This window comes from Hakea prostrata, chromosome 1, assembly GCF_041222555.1.
Source record: "Hakea prostrata isolate BN-2017 chromosome 1, UWA_Hpros_2, whole genome shotgun sequence".
Lineage (NCBI taxonomy): Eukaryota > Viridiplantae > Streptophyta > Magnoliopsida > Proteales > Proteaceae > Hakea > Hakea prostrata.
Window position 1 is genome coordinate 16,533,038 of NC_142600.1, and position 18,150 is coordinate 16,551,187.

Genomic DNA, 18,150 nt, shown 5'->3' on the forward strand with positions numbered 1-18,150 from the left:
GTAAGAGACTGTCATCCCATCCCATCCCATCCCATCCCATTTCTAAACCCAGATCAGCATTTACTCTCTTGTCCAGTTGGCATGCTCCATTGATCGAAACAACATTTACTATGAGTGAGAGGGTTACAACTTACAAGATCACTTGCTCAACAGTCAATCAGGCACTGTGTTTTGGATCTCTTTATCAGCTGTGGAACTGTAACATGAAACAATCCACCCTACAGTGGATCTATCCTGTGCCTTTATTTGTCCTGGGTTTAAATTTAAAAGTTGGCCAGAAGGTAGAATATAAGATCATTGGGCTAAGTGAAATACCATTTAATTTGCAGTGTTCATAAATATGAATTCCCGTTAGAAAATTATCTCAGAAAGGGATAAACAGGAGTTGGAAATTGGATTGGAGTATTGGGTAGTTGTATCTCTATGAAAGTCTGGTCCATTTCTATTATAAAGTAAATTAAACACAGAGATCAAAAAAGAAACAAAAATCCAACCAAAGAGAGGCCTCACTCACTGCCTCAGTTCTAGCTACATGTTGATATATATATATATATATATATATATATATATATAGATACCCAAATGCAAATGCAGATATTTGAGTTCAGTAGAGATGAGCTAAGCCCTAAAGTGATGGAGACTATTTGAGTCTCCCATTATTCTATCCAACTGCAGATACACAGTGGAAGGTTCTGTGCTTGGAGTCTTAATACAACTGGTCAATACTTATTTGAAGGAGAAAGTGCCCAAGTTTTGAAGTGAAACCGACACTTCTGCGTGGAACTCTTATATATGTATATGGCCCACCAGCAATAATGGAATATAGAGTCATTTTTTGACAGCCATGGCTAACCTTGTATTAGCATGAACAGTCTTGTTGAAGATCTTCAAGGGGTCCCATTAAATCTCGGTTGGAGTTCATTCAGAATATGGGTCCGCCATTACAGATTAATGAAGACTGAAAATAGAATGGTTAGAGAATGATAGTTTCTCTTTGGTTTCAATGGTTTGTAGAGTTTAGAAAGACTAGCTCTCCTACCTTGGTCGTCTTCTTTTTAAATCCCTGTCGGGTTGTCAACAACAGTCTCCATATATAGTTGCCAACTACACTTTCCTTCTTATTTTCTTTAATGACTGTTCACAATCACAAAAGCTTCCTCAAAAGCTTTTTTGAGATAAGTGAAAGAAGTTGCAAGGAAATTCTAAGACAGGAGATAATCACGGGCCCATGCATGAACCTACCCTGCCTTAACTGTTCCCTCTCTTTCTCTTTCTCTTTCTCTTTCTCTTTCTCTCTTTCTCTCTTTTATCTTTATCTCATTCCCTTTCTTAATTTTCTTCTTGTGCACTTCAAAATCTTTATGGTTGTGTGTGCCTCTGAGAGAGAGAGCTCTACATGCTTGCAAGGATAATGTAAGTGCATGTAAATCTTGAAACTTCTAGGACATCACAGCAAAGAATATTCAAGTAGATATGGGTTTTGATGCATGAAATAGTCCTAATTTGGTGGGATTTCATGAGTGAAGGATCGGAATTGGCCATATCTAGTGGACTCAATGCCATTTGAATTTCCTCTATTTCTCTCTATGTAGTTATCCCTTTTGGTGGTGATGTATCCTTTTCTCATATAGGGAATTTAAAAGCTACCCATTATGAATCTTTTACCCGATCAATTAATTAAGCTTTTATTCAGTAAAAAAACTACTCAGAATATTAGTTTGAGTCTTTTCCAAAGCGATTAATTAAACTAAATTAAGTAATAATTTTATGCTGTATCCCTAAGAGCATTTTAATCTGATTTTAGTGATTATCAGTGTTCTAATATTATATACGTAAAAACTTAGAAGTAATCAATCAAAGTCTTCCATTTTTATTAGAACTTAAAAATATATAACACTATCAAGTTTGCTAAGATTAATTCAAAGAATATTTTTCTTCGGTTTCATCTAATATAAATAAGAGAATGGTTTAGCATGACTGAGTTGTAATAAAGTTTATTATTGTGACTGTTGATACAATAATAAATCATATTTACCCGTTAAATCAGAAAGGAAAAAAGAAGTTTTGGATTATATAGGGCTCAAATTTTTGTGAATATGTAGACTTGAAGGTTTCCGAGCTACCAACATTTAAGTTTTCTCCCTTTGAAAGAAGCTTACTAGCAGACAAAGTAGAATTTTAAAAATCTAAGGACTATGATAGGATGCGTGAACTGACTCGAAAGTAAAAGCACCGATCTGCACCAGATCTAAAAACTCATATTGTAAGAATAACAAATAAAATTACAAACAAAATCATTATCATTTTCAATGGAAATGGTATTTGAAAAAAATTACTTTTGTATATTTGATAGTTTAGTTATCACCTATCAATACAAAAGTGAAATTTATCATATCATTTGCATGGCTTTTGCTAATGCATGTAGTTTTGCACAACTGATGAAATTAATTAAAATTAGTTTCTTGAACAAAAGATTTTTGTACACTGCGAAAAAATGAGTATCCACACACTATTAATTAACAAAACAAAAAGAATTCAAAATTGATTAGAAACCAATTTCCCTAACATTTAATAAATTTATGGTTACTTTTACCAACAAAAAAAAAATTATGGTTATTTTGCAAACCAACAAAAGCATCAACTAGTGTCTTTTTTTTTTCTTTCTTTCTTTCTTTTCTTTTGGTTAGCTTTTCTTTTTTTCCTTTTGATTTGGTTGCAGCCTCATTTAGCATTGTCAAATCTGTGACACAAGATATATATATATAAGTAGTGATGCATCAAAGGTAATAATAGCTAATAAGATTCAAGAAAACAATCCCAATCTGTAAGCATCTCTTTTTGCTATTTAAGCTTCAAAGAACAAATTTATGATTGATGAGGGCATGGTCAAATATATCAAGCAAGGGTTGTTTCCCTGGATGAGATACCAAAGAGATCTTGTTGGTATTGAAGAAGAGCCAAGAAAGATGGCAGGTCCATCAGAACTGAGATAACATATATGCATGGGTTTCACATCATGAGATCATAGAGTAATATGCAGAGGAAGACAAGTCCAAACAAGTTCCTTTGGAAGATTATATTGAAAAGGCAACCACTCAAGCTGCTTTTTGTTTTCCTTTGTTTTCCAACAACTAAAAAACACTTTTCATCTATTCTTCCCTTTGAATCCTTTTCATTGCCCATCTTTGTTTTTTCAAGAAGAAAAATAACTGTACAAGAACAGTAAATTACTATCCGAACCCTTTTTGCTGTTCATTGGATGAAGGAGGAAAGCTAAAAGCACTCACTCTTCCCCAGACACCTCCCCAAAGCACAAAGTGCTGTTTCTGTCTACCTGTTCTCTATGTCTGTCCCCAAAATCCACACTTTTAAGTGGCTCCCACATTCAGGAAATCAAAGAAAGGCAATTTGCTCTTCTTCTTCTTCTTCTTCCTCTTCTCATAGGCATTATCAGTAGTCTCCACAGTCATATTGCGATTTGTACTATTGTTGGCCACTGACTCAGTTGCTGATACTTCAGAAATTGAATCTGAAAATCCAGATTGATCCACTCCCAGAGCCATCACCTTGGGTTCATGTCTGCCGACGCCTCTGCCAGTAGAACCAGAACAAGCTCCAACAACAGGAACCTCATTAAAACGCCCATTTTTAAATATCACCACCTTCTCTTCAGGTGGGTCTGTAAGAATAGAACATAACAGAACCGAAGGAAATTAAACACATGAGAGGTCAATTAAAACTGAATCAAAACCAAATACTAAAAGTGAGAGCTAGATAGGGAAAAACAAACATACCCATTTGGAGCTGAAGGAGCAGCTGCTGCTGCTGTTGGGGTGGCCTGATTCTGGGCAAGAGAGAAGGAAAATCTCCGGCTGAAGAGGGACTGAGGGAGAGATCTGTACAGGTCGAGGCCGACTCATCCTTGTTGCTTGTGTTGGTGGAATCACTGCATGCAGTGTTCTGTTGAGTCGTCTGAGTCACTGTTGGTGGTCTCCTCCTCCTGAAAACACTGGATTGCTCTCTGATTTTCCTAGCCATGATCACATGCCAATGGTTCTTCACTGCATTATCAGTCCTTCCAGGGAAAAGCCTTGCTATCATTGCCCATTTATTACCATACAGTTTATGAGCACTTAAAAGCCGCTCCTCTTCTTCATCAGTGAAAGCTCCCTTGTTAATCCTAGGATCCAACTGGTTAAACCATCTCAGTCTGCAACTTTTTCCTGCAAGTATTACATTAGAAAACCAGGGGTGAGGAGCCGGTTGATCATGCCATCAAACAAAATACACATCATTTAATCGGCAGACACAACAGGAGAAAGAGAGAGAGAGAGGGGGAAAAAGAAGAAGGAGAGAGCACAGAAATCTGTTGATTCCTCATCCGGAAGAGAGTGAAGATACAGAAACATCAAAATACAAATTCATTTCTGGCTTTTTCCCCAAAAAACCAATCAAACCATTTTAAATTTACCTGATCTTCCATCGAGCTTTTCTGCAATCAAGTTCCAGTTTTGAGGTCCATACTGAGCGACAAGCTCCCTAAGTCTGGCATCTTCAGCTGGTCTCCAATGGCCTCTGGTACAAAGCTTAAATGATCCATTCCCGTTTTCTTTCCCCGCACCAAAACTCTCTTCTTCCGGAACTATGTTCAAATCAAGCCCAGTATTCTTTTTCGGCTCTCCATCTCCATCACTCACCTTCATGCGCTTGCCCTCAATGCACTGTACAGGCCAACCAAATTTCTGTTGCTCCAATGCAGGGCCAACAAGCTTGAAGGCCAACTCACTCCCTGTAAGAGTATCAGAAACGCCAATACAGGGATGAAGAGAAGATGAAGATGATGGAGTAGCGGGAGAGAAAAAGCTCATCCCTTCAAATACTTTGGACCCTTCCCCACCGTTGTCCTGAGACACTGTGGATTGAGATTGAGGGTCCTGCTCTAGGCTCTTCTCCTCCATTGAACCCATACAAATGCTACACACAGAAACAAGCCAAAAGGATTTGAGTTCTAAGAAGTAAAAAATGATCTATTGTGAAGGATCACCGATTTGGATTCCCACTCTGCATCACACTGCTAAAAATTTTAACGGAAAAAAAGGGAAGACAGGAGGTTTTTGATTGGAAACCACAAGACCCGAACCAGGGATCTCCCCCTCTGATAAACCTCAAGGAAAACCCAAAAAAAAAGGTTAGATATTTGATCAGAAAATCAGAAAACAGAGAACTTTAAGCCCTTCCCATATTTTAATCTCTTCTCGCTTTCCCTTTAGTGGGGTTCGAAGGAGGAAGCGAAGGGAGAAGAGAGAGAGAGAGAGAGTTACCTCTCTGTGGGGTTCAGTTATCTGTAACAGTACTTTGAGAAGAAAACAAGCATTTAAAAATGGACACTAGTGAACAAGGAAGGGAAAGAGAGAACTCAACTGTAAAAACTCTTTATCCACCCCACCCTTCTCACTCTCCCTCGTTTTATATCTGAGCTCAGGGTCCTTACTTTGAGACTGATCTCTCTCTCTCTCCTCTCTCCCTCTCCTCTCTCTCTCTCCCTCCTTCCATTGCATGCAACTCATACACAATAACCGCTCGTGTGGCTGGAGTTTCTCTCTTCTTGTTTTGGGGTTCCGTTCCCTCACTTTTCTCGGCAAACAAACCAATAAAGGGTTTAAAGGTGGAAAAAAGAAAAGAAAGGAAAATGAAAATCAGAATTTGATTTCCGTTTTTTTTATAAATTTTTGCTGTAAAGCCAAAGTTTAAAACAGATTCTAATTTAGCCTTTTCAGTTGAAGTCATATAATCTCTCTTTTTCTTTTTTTTTTAAGAAGAAATTACGTAGCCTATTTTTTCCTTCATGGAATTAAAATTGCTTTGAACATTCTTCAATCCTTTCTTATATTTTTCATAATATCAACTCAAAAGATTTAAAATCTTTGCTTCCTAAGGTAACTATAAACTTACATTTATTATACAACGATAGAAAATTGATTGTACATTAATGTCATCGTGAACCTTTTTCATTTATATTTTCTATCTTTCGTGACCGTTTTTATATATATAAATGAATAAGGACCAACCCAGATTGTGCATGAGATATCGAAGTATGAACTCACCAATTATAAATCTGTGGTTATCAAGAACTTTAGCAATCTAAACCTACTTTTAGAGAATAATCTTTTTTCTTTTCTTTTTATCTTATTTTAAATTATACATTAAAAGCTCACATCCCCAACCTTTTAAAATAATATTCATTCTAGAGTTTGGTTTGATATTTCATTTGTTTTTATCCCATTGAAGCTTTCATATTTTAGTTTATAATCTTTTGATTTGACAACCTAATTATCTAAAACCTCATCAAAGTTTGCCTAAGAAAAACTAAGTTTTTGGTTCTCCTCCCCCCACCTTCCTAACACCCCTCTATCTCTCTTTTAACCTTTTTGACTGCTTATATCATTATCACACTTGCTCTTTTGACTGCACATTCTCATAAGTATTTTATCATCCTCATGAAATTTCATTTACTTAAAACATAATCCCAAGAATCCTAGTTTTGTTTTTACTTATTTGCTTGTAAATTAAAATTTGTATAACTAGAAAAATCATCATTCATGATTCATAATTCAAGTCTCTTATTAGATATGACTCAATAATGTGTATAAAAAAATGCATTGAGATGTAAATATAAGGTTGGTAGAGTGGTAAAAGTCATACTTTCCAGTGGAGAGAGGGTTCAACTCTTGTGGATGACAAAACTCCCTTTGAGGATCGAGGTGCACTCAAAGTTGCCCCAAATGAACCTTAGGAAAAAAAAAGCATTAGGACTCTTTTTTATGCACTCGTATATATTGTATCGTATCATAAATAAATCATATTTTAAGTTCCTAACCCTTTTTGTAATGCAAAACAAACCCTCACCACACAATAATATATAGTTACTTTTAAAAAATAATAATAATAAAATCCTTATCCTTTGTTTGTGATGATGGAATCCGATGCTATCTTAATGGACAAATCGGTACTTGGGGAAAGAAAATCCCTCATAAGCCAGAGAAAATTAAGTCTGTTAAACGAGATCCGTTATGGGGGTATATAAACTATTTATGGATTATTTGTTGCTTTCTATTTCGAGCTTGGCATTAATGGTAAAAATATAATTTTTTAGTTCTTAATGAGATTTAATAAATGTAAAACCTCAATGCTACGTAAGTATTATTACATTTATGAAGATTTAGTATAACTGGAAAGAGACAAGGTAAGTGGGTCCCAATGCCCATCTGGCTGTTCTATCTCCAGCTTTGCCCTCCACGTGTCGTCCTATGAGGGTATTGCGGGAATGTTTATTTAGTAAAAGGAGGGTGGCAATGGTAATTTGTATCAGTTAACAGAACTCCGTGCAAAGTCCGAAACGGCCCTACCCAGCGTTATGGAATTACTTCTCTCTCCGTTGTCCGTGCAGAAGTTCAAGATTAAAATCCACTATTTGAGGGGGCACTTTAGGCATTCTCAGAAACAGGCAAACAGCCTTAATTGGATAAGTTGGTCTTCGCGTCTTTCCGATGCTTTTTCTCCGCCCTTGTATTGTTCGTACGGACGTGTCTGTACAATGATGGTTGACCATGTTTGTCTGTCCATAAGTGGATCTGGGCTTGATCCATGGTCCAAGATCCGCTAAATCCAGGTCACCCATTAAACCAGTCTTGTTATGTTTTTTTTCCCTGGGTGGTTTACGAGTCGGTCACTATCCAATTAGTTATCCTTAAATGTTTATCTAACCAAAAAAAATATATATATATATATATATCCTTAAATTTTTATACGCTACAATCCTAGAAATATATATTTTTTCTTTATTTTTAATTTTTTATTTACACTAAATTAGTAGTTTTCAATATTTGTTTAAGATGTAAAGTGTGAATTTCAAACCTAAACTAAGATCAAAGGAAAACTCGTGTCAATTTGCAGCAAAGAAGGCAAAAGATAATACTTAAAATGTGAAGTCAGGGATTTCAAATCTTAGTAGGGTTTGTTTGGTTAATATGAATCTAGAGATTTCAAATATTTGGAATCATGAATGTGAGATTTATATTAATTTGATTGTGAAAATTCTTGGATTTATGAAATCTAGAAATTCATATTTTTATACTAAAAATGTGAAATTTGTAGATTTTATGGGTATTGGGGATGACACTATTAAAACGCTAAATATTTACGCATTCACAAAAATCATATCAACCAAACAGTTTTTTAGGATAAATCCACATATTTCATTTCACAAATTCAAGTTTACTAAACAATTAATTTTATAAATTATGACCCCATAGATTTAAAATTTCTACTAGAGTCGTATAACCAAACCGCCCGTTAAATGAATCTTAATCCTTCAAAACTCAAGATGTAAGTTGGGACCCTGGCCTCTAAGTTCAGTTTAGGCTCCAAGTGTTGTAGTATTAGTAGTCTATGTATAATAGGAGGAACTGGAGGATATCATAAATATAAAATGACAGAAATGGTCTGTCCATGATTTTGATGATTGATTTATCTTACAAGGCAAATGACGAGAATAACCTTGAATGTGGTGGGGTTGTTCAACAGTAATGATTGCGTTTCCATTAACTTTGACTGAGAAGTGAGAAGTGGGTCTCTGCCTGCCAGAGAGGCAACGAGTAACGCCTTTGGTCTGCCAGTCTCTAACGTCTTTTACACGTCATCATTAATAGGATGCTAATGCATAATTTTAAAACCAAATTAAAAAAAAAAAAAAAAGAAGAGTGAAGGAGAGGATCTCGTGACTTCGCATCACATTTAGTGCGAATCTCGGGCGCAGAAGAGAGAGAGAGCAGTTGAGTGAGTTACACGCGCGTGAGAAGTGAGAAGAGAGAAGAGAAAGTTAGAGAGAGAAACTACTACGTATGCAGTTCGCAGTTCGCAGTTCGCAGTCGTCTATTGTGTCTGTCTCGTCGTATATTCTCTGACCGTTACCCATCCATCCATTCGTAGTTCGTAGTTCGTAGTTTCGTTTCTGTGTTTCTTTTTCACGCGTTTGGAAAGTGGAAAGGTTGAATGCACTTGAAGACAAATACTCACGCTACCTTTCTCACATTTTCCATCCCATCCCATCCCTATAAGCCAGTAACCCTGTTTCCATTACTACCTTTCTTTTCTTTTGAAAAAAAGTGAGTTTTTTTATTTTCTTCTTCTCTTTCAGTTTCGCAGCTGCCCTTTATGAAAACGTGTCATACTCATAATCTCATACACACACGGTTAAGACCGCTTCGTCTGTTAGTCGTGGGATGAACGGTTAGTTTTTTTTTTTAAAATTAGTCACTGAATATTTTACTTAATAAAATTAGTTAAACTTGAATTTATATTTACAAAACTAATTAAAATAATAATTTTTTAATAACTAAATATAGTATATTTGTATTGGCACTACTTAGTGACAAGTGACACGTGTACGACCATCACCACGTGGCCACCGGAAAAGAAACCATGGAACTCTCAAGTCTCTACTAACGAATTTGTTAGAAATCAGGAAGGAATAAACCAGGGGCGAAAGGCGGTAATGGGGAATTTAATAAATGAGTAGTCTAGTCTCTAGAGCAGCAAATAAACGATTTGGGTAATTTTCATCTAGAACTCCTTGAGGTTTCGTTTAGGTCACTTTTAGTTCAGTTTAAATTTTCTTTTGTATATGGCTCACCTATGATTTTAATAAATGATTAAATAAGGACACACTTAACAAAAATAGTTAGTTTGATAAGTTTTGTGACAAAAATAACCTTGTGTCTTTTGAACTTCTCTTTATTAGAGTAATTTATTAAAATAGATACTATCAAAATACCCTTCCGTTCCCCAATCTGATTGATTCCTGCTTCCTCTAATCGGAACTTTCTATAGCTTGAAAATGTAAAATCTTTCTGCTGAAAGGCCAGAATCCTCCCTCTATTGCCCAATATAGAGTTCTTATATTTCTCTGTCCCGGCCACATGGGATAGTATCTGTAGCATTTTCTTAGCAGGTATCATATCATAATCAACGACATATATGAGATTAGCTTCTGTTTGCAGTGCCATTTGGAATCTTCCATAATACTTGAAATCATAGCTTGAACTGACGATGCTTATCCTTGAATCATTATAGCTATTGACGATCCTCTTCAATGCAAGTTCATTCGGGCTTCCAAACGACAAAACCCAGAAGACATTGTGGAAGGAAAGGGCCTTTTGAAGTAGGGAATTAAGCCGTGAACATAGTGTTTTCTTCTTAAAATGGTTCAAAATCACAATGATTCTTGGAATATTTGGGCCTTTTAAATCCCACTTCGACTTCATCGCCATGAGCTCGTGGAAGCGATTCTGTCCCAAATGACTTTTGTTGGAACTCTAACACCTCATTATAAAGCTCTGCTTTTAGACTGATCATCATGGTGTCATTTGATCTTTTCTACAAGAAATCAATCTCGTCATGCTCACATACCTCACCTGGTGGGACTGAAGAAAGTTTGGTCACATTAAGGGAAGAAGTTCCCTGGTGGTAATCCAACAACATGAGGCGAGATGATGAACTCTTTCCATTTGTTTGGCAATGTGAGTAGTCCATGAGAAATCTGGCTTAATCCGTAAATCTAAACCTGGACTCATGTAGTACACAAGAAAGGTGGCATAGATAGCAAATGTGAACTGAACACAGGTGAGGATAGCTACTAGTCGGGTGGAGGTATTTCTTTGGAGGAGGAGAAGATGAGAAGTTAAGAGGTGAAGACGGTGAACAGAAGGGTGTTTAGATAGTATTTATTTTAATAAATTAAAATTAAAATAATAAAAAGAAGTTTAAAGGATACAAGGGTATTTTTGTCACAAATTTTATTAAACTAACTAATTTTGTTTAGTGTGTCCTTAGTTAATCATTTCTTAAACCACAAGGGAGCCATATGCAAAAAAAATTTTAAACTGAACTAAAAATGATCTAGACCAGATGAAAATTACCCTAACGATTTTTTTTCTTTTCTGTGTTTGGTGCAAATAATCGAAAATAAAATTGCTTTTTACCATTTTTTTTTCTCGGGTATGCTATGCTAAGCTGCATTGAGATTTGAGAAGATGAAAAATGTAAGTGGGTAACACGTGTGAGAGCAGCCGACCAAAGGAATAAAATCACGTTGGTTGAACGGCAACACAACTCAAACCTGTTTGACCAGAACAAGACAAAGTTTTGCGCCAAAACTTGGTAGAAAAACATGATGGCTTCTCTCTCCTTCACCCACTGCACTTTTTAACGGATCCCCATACCCCACGCCTCTCCTCGTTCTTCCAACTTCCAACTTCCAACTTCGAACACCTCTTTCTCCCATCCATCCCTAACATGCACGTGCTTAATTATTTCTTTCTTTCTTCCTTCGTTTCTGCCTAACCAACCACGTATGGTCTAACCACTGGATCACCCGAACCGGAACCACTTTCCTGGTCCCTTGTTCTCCACCTCAAGTCTACCTCCCACCGACCTGCGCCGTACATGTGTACAGTCAGATCCGCAACAATTTTCAGTGAAAATTTTATTAGGTCTATTCATTTTTCTCTGGATGAAGGATACATAACCATTAATCACATCTAAAACTTGAGGTAAAATTTAAAAGATAATTTTTTTTATATTTTAATTTAACTTGAATCTTTAGATAGAGTCATATGACTAATGGACATGTATCATTAATCCTAAGAGAAATTGATGGTCTAAAGACCCGATAAAAGCCCATGGAGAGTTCAGATCAGCTCTCTATCAAAGAAGAACAATGGGTTTCCTTAATAGTTTTGAATCACACAGTTGGAGATGAGCCCCACATGAGTCCTATTTAGAATTTTATTTTATTATTTTAAAATACTTAAAAGGCGGTTTTCCATTATGACGGAAAGGTAATCTGGAGTCACAAGTAAACCTATACTTAGTAAAATTAGAAAACTATTTTGCATATGAAAAGAAATTTTTTCATGATATAAACCATATTTTATAAGAGAAAGAGTCATTCATCTTCACAGTTGGAAAGCATCGAATTTTGTATATAAATAACACTAAGGTGGGTAGTTCACAATAATAAAGGGTGAATTCACCTCCCTCATATGGGTCCTATCTATATATAATGAAATCACTAGATATCATGACCATGCACCAAATGAGTGAGACCTAATGCTTATTAGTTATTCTAATAAAAATAAATAAATAAATAAATAATATATATATATATATATATATATATATATATATATATATATATATATATATATATATATATATATATATATATATATATATATATTAATTTACAAGAGCATGGCTTGTAGATAAATGATTTCAACATATTCCTAAGAAGCTACTTGAACAAAATGCCATCATCAATCAAATAGAAGCATTCCTTGTAGATTGTTATATGACACCTACTTTTATGTAGATTGCATTGTTTGTTTGCCTGAAAATATTAAAATATCAATTGCATTTTGAGAGGCTTATTGTTTATATGTATTATAGATGAGAAGAATATACATCATGATTTTGGCATCGAGGGATTTAATGAACCAGTTACATAATTTAATGCAATTATTTCCTTCTTTTACTTGAAAAAGAGTTGTATGATTGTATATATTGTGTAAAATCACATTAATTTATGTAGCTAATTAACACCCATAATTATTTCATGCATGCTTGAAGGGTTGCAAATGTCTGGCACTTGATGGGCTATTTCTGAAATTGATTTCAGATGGATTCATTCATGCTAACAAAAGGTGGAATAGGATGTAATTATGAACTAAATCCATTATTCATAGCATATCCTTTCTTTCTTTATAGGGGACATCAGGTAGGTATGCATAAAAGACTGAAATTTGCATGCTTTCTCTGTTAGTTATGGAGTTTTAATAAACTGAACAAGTGATCTCCTAACATAGATTTTTGATGAATGGTAGGGTGGGGATGGGATTAGATGATGACATTAATTAGTTAAGATTCTTTGACTTCTAAATCATTTTCTCTTTTAACTCATGGTTGTGATCTCATTATCTATTGAATTTGACTCTTTGATTATATTTGCATATCATATGTATTTTTATAGAGTTTATATCATCCTACTAAAAAATTTTGTGCAATAAAGAGCTTTTCACATAAGAATGACATCTTCAAAAGAAACCCATTAGAATTGTCGGTCACATGAGTTCCAGAGTAGCAGGGAAGAAAAGAGAAAAGAGAAATGGACGACCACACATTTTATGAAAGGGAACACACATACGTGTTATTTTGTTAGTGTAGCAAAGGAAAAGGAGAGACATTGAAACCCCTTTGCCCTATTTTATAAGACTTGATGTGTTAGTTGAGTTAGTTCCTTTTTTCTAGCTAAAAGACATGAAAGGCAGCCTTTGTTGAATTATAGGCAATTTGCTTTAGCTTAGCTTAGCTTAGAGCATCACTTCACCCTTCCCATAGGGCCCCAAGTACTTATTCCATAACTCAATGACCCATATATATATATTTAAGTAACAAATACACCTCTCTTCCTCCCAAGCATCAACCAACTTCCTTTTTTCCCTTTCTTCTTTCTTCTTTCTTCTTCTTCATATATATATACCCCACTCTCCTATCAGAAATAAAAAAAAACCATGCACCATCTACAATACTTTTTGGTTACCATAAAAAATAGAAATCTACAATACTTTTTCTTTCCCATCATTAGAAATTCTTGTACTACTATTTTGTTTTCACTCATAGCTTCATCTTTACCACATATTATAAATGGCATAGTATGATAAATTGCACTATATGGGCTAATCTATTTAACAAAATTTGGGAAGCCTACCCCTCCCTTTCCTATGATATAGATCAAATTTTAATAAAAACTGAACTATTTATGCTGCTCATATTTATATTTGTTTTTAACCCCCATATTTTGAAATGTGACCCATGAAACTTCCAGATACCCATTGATTCCTTGGTCCACAACATGGCCAACTTTATTTTTTTCTATAATACATGATGTGATTTATGATACTCTATATATGTATAACTTGGTTTAAGGATTAAGAAGATTAATTCTTAATTCTTTTTGATAATAGAAATAGACCAAGTTGGTGTTGCATGTATTATGTATTAGTTTAAAAATCACTTCGTTTAGTTAACATGGAACCAACAGTTCTTACAACCATTTATTATTATAAACTCCAACATCCCTGACTATATAAGAAGCATTAATTCCTTTCACTCCCTCTTCTGGTATGTTTTTTAAAGTATTTCTTCAGTTCTAAAGTCTGCTAATGACGGTGAACTGCTTTCTGTGATTTGGAAACTTGAACTGCAGATTTTGTACCTAATGAATGATCGACATTTGTTAACCAAAAAAAACAAATAGAGTGATTGATATCTGAGATTATATAAAAATACTCATTTACCAAGATCGATGCTTCAATTACCCAGATGCTTCATGTGTGTTCTGGACAAAGATGTCTGTTATTATATTACTACATACGTGTGTTTTAAGAGTTCGAGTCATAGGATTATGGAAGGTCTGAAGTTTGAACAAGTTATAAAAAAGCCATGAATTAATGGACCAAGAGAATCAAGTAAGGTGGCAAACCTGCCCACATATCACAAGACTCTTCTCGATAAATATATATATGTAATGCTGCTGATTAATATCTTAATCCATTTTTTTAATACTTGAGGTTATACTGTTAACTAACAACCGAATGTCTTATTCTCGAGTGATGTTCCTTTCAAATCCTAATTTACATTTCCCAGATTCCAAACCTTCTCCTAACTTAATATATTAATAGACAAAACTAGCAAACAAACTTTCAAATTTAGGTAAGAAAATAGAGATCATGCATGTGAATACCAAGGAAGAATTACCTTTCTTGATTAATGTACATTCCCCATACCCCAAAGTTGTCTAGTCTTTTGCACGAGGTCAGTGATGATACCTATAACTACATTTGCTTATTGTCTCAGATTCAGACATTAAAGATGATTTATATATGCTTATAAATAATGTCACTAACAAAAATCTTAATCAGCTTCTTTTTTATATCATATATTGTATCCCAAACTCATTTTATAATTCCTTACCTAGTTTCAAATCTCAACAATGTCGGCAAATTATCTATTTTTTTATAATTTTGTCTATTGATATTATATCATCTTGTTTATGTCGAAGCGGGTCACCGTCGAAAAAGTTTGTTTGATTTAGGGATCTTGATGACTAAAAATTCAATCTAGAATACAAAATTAATTTCGACATGTATGATTACAACCTTCAAAGCCTAACGGACGGATTAACATGCACTTATTTGTCTAGACCTATGAAATAATAAAATTACTTAGAGATTCCTTTATTGGGCTGCGGAAGAGTCATTATCCTCATGACAAAGGACCCCCTTGAACTGATATGGTTTATGTATCTTTAAAATATATTCGTTTAAATTGTTCCCAATCATCTATTTATTTTGTAATTTATTTGTTGCACAACATAGTGTTTCAAGTTATATTGAAGGGAAATTATGAAACGGCTGGATGGAAAGATACATTTATGTACACTTTAGACTCTCGTTGGCATATTTGATATTTATGTTTATGATCTATTTATTTATGAATACTCAATTATGGTAATGGTCAACATTCAGATTTGAGACCCGAGATGAAAGCCAATCCAAAGTAGGAAGCCTCTCCATTCAAGCCAGCCATGCATGTTATAAAAGAATAGCACTTGTGGGTTTTGGAGAACCAAACCAAAAGAGATCGATCACATAGAAGAATTAATTATTAGAGCAAAACCTCCATAGTTGTTTAGCCAATGCAGCCAAATTCCAGGTAGATATACTCTTTGAGACCTGATGACCCCTCCCTTCTCCATTGGCTTGCATACATTTAGCCTAAGAGACCTTGATCGACCCACTCCTGTTAGAACCTCACCACAAGATTTAGCCTAAGAGACCTTGATCGACCCACTCCTATTAGAACCTCACCACAAGATTTAGCCCTTCAAACATTCATCCTACCCTCCATCTTGCCAATAAGAACAAAAATAAATAGTTTATGACGATAAATCACGGACAGCTCTTAATCTATTAATGAATTTATATTTTAAATCAATTTATTCTAATGAGAAATAGGGGTGTACCTAACACATCTATTTTTGTTTATATATATATATATGTCGAATAATCATAAATTTAAACTCTACCAAAGAGAGAGAGAGAGCCTTAATTAATTACGTTTTAGAACGAGAGAGTTATACGTATTTTGTCTTAGGCCGTGAAGGTGGAATTCTCCTACAAAATATAAGAGGAGTCTAAGAGACTTGTAGGTGGGGCTTCTGAATTAGATCTTTCAACAAATGTCTTTTGACAAATTGCATTACTCTTGTTTACCCAATTATGCCATTTAATAGGATTATAATATGTATCACTAATTAAATTCTGTTTTGTTTTGGTAGATTTCAATTTCTGACTTCACATTGAGTTGTAGAAGTAGAAATCGGTTACGTTTCTAGCACTATTATTATTAGGTAATTAATACACACAAATCATCAAAATATATCTTAAACAACATTCTTGTTGCCTAACTAACTAATTAGACACATCAGTGATAATACCCATACAACAACAACTGCTTCTGCTTTCTGCATAATCCCATATATTTATGTATGTATTACGTTAATCTTATCGACTTGATTTTGATGGAATGAGAAATTTGACTTTTCTCAGCCTATTTGGGTTTTCCATTAGTGGCCCATTTCATTAGTGCTGCTCAAATTCAGTCTATCTAATCTTTGAATCTTTAAATTAGTTCGGTCCGGAAAAGGGGCCTCAAAGGAAAACTAAACGGGCTTGAGCTTGTTCTTGGGCTTGGGCTTGGGCTTGGTCTTGAGCTTGGGCTTTAGGCTTATCTTCATTTTAGTTTTCATTCCAAAGATTCAGACTAATCAAATAGTTAATTTTATGAACCATGTCTCCATAAATTTGAAATCTATGGACTTAGAAATCTCTAGATTTTAGGCACCGACATGCCAATTAGTACATAAGAAACACAGATGACTATGAGCAAAAATTCTTACTTGTACATGTGGAAAAAATTTCTTTGTTTTTTTGGTAAAGTTTGACTGGAAAGTCTTGGCCATAAGATTCAATCTGGACAGTAGTTTGCACAGTGTTGTGCCTCAAGTAGAGCTCAACTTCAACACCTTAGTTGCGAAAAAACTTTTTGGATTTCTGAGAGGCAGGGAAAAATGAGAACAAAGCCCTTTTAGAGCAGATTTTGCTCTGGAGCAGTGCTCGGAGGAGCCGAAGCAGCTCAAGATCAAAATTCAAAGTTGAGTGCTAGATTAAATGACAACCGTAGATTTAATGCATGTGCATAAGAATAGTCAACCTTTGTTCCTAAAAGGTTAGTTAATGTATTCCTTGCTCATGAGGATTTCAATTACATAAAAAAAGGAAAAATGTAAGATGATTGCATTGAAAATTGATTTAAGAAGAGCCTATGATAATTTATGACATTCGCAATCCCACCTCTAAATTTAGCTATTGTATTTTTTTCTTATATTCCTAGATTAGCCAACTCTATGGCTGATAGTTTAGCAAAGGCGGCCTTGTCGTGTTTGTGTGTGACTACTTGGCGTTATTGCCACTCTATGGTTGAAGAGCCTTTGGTAGTTCCCCATGTGTAACTCAAGTCTTTTCTTTGAATGGATGAGTTTTATATAAAAAAAAAAAAAAAAGAAATTATTAATCCAAATGCTAAAATTATCACTACTCTTTTTCTCTTTTGGGGTGAAAAATTACCCTTGCTTGTTGGACTTATAAATAATGCCCATTTCATCAACAAATCCAAAAACAAGAAGCCATTTAGGCTTACACCAAAATAAAATCTTCTGTAGCAGATTGACCCAATTGGACAATTTGAACCACATCATAAGGTTTTGTCTAATGAAATGCGAGTTTAACTTCTGTGCTGCTTATGGTTCTGATTGAACCGAGTGGTCGAGGTCGAATTCTCAACCACTCGTTTTGCATTTTTTATTTTTTTATTACTGGTAGGTATGGTTATATAGAAAGGAATTCACCTCAACTCAGTTGTAGTGAGGTTCTTTTTTTCCCACTTTGCACCATTTATACATATAGATTTTTA

The 18,150-nt window shown here is 34.7% G+C and overlaps 1 protein-coding gene across 1 annotated transcript; it reads right to left on the reverse strand.

Moving 5' to 3' along the window:
* Positions 1 to 2,867: 2,867 nt before the first annotated feature.
* On the reverse strand, positions 2,868 to 5,410 carry LOC149027885 (uncharacterized). The gene is made up of 3 exons (XM_089147503.1): positions 4,472 to 5,410; positions 3,795 to 4,223; positions 2,868 to 3,679 (listed from the first exon to the last, which is right to left on the reverse strand). Exons 1-3 carry the CDS (start codon positions 4,965 to 4,967, stop codon positions 3,369 to 3,371), a joined length of 1,236 nt encoding a protein of 411 aa, XP_089003629.1. The 5' UTR covers positions 4,968 to 5,410; the 3' UTR covers positions 2,868 to 3,368.
* Between the last annotated feature and the right edge of the window lie 12,740 nt (positions 5,411 to 18,150).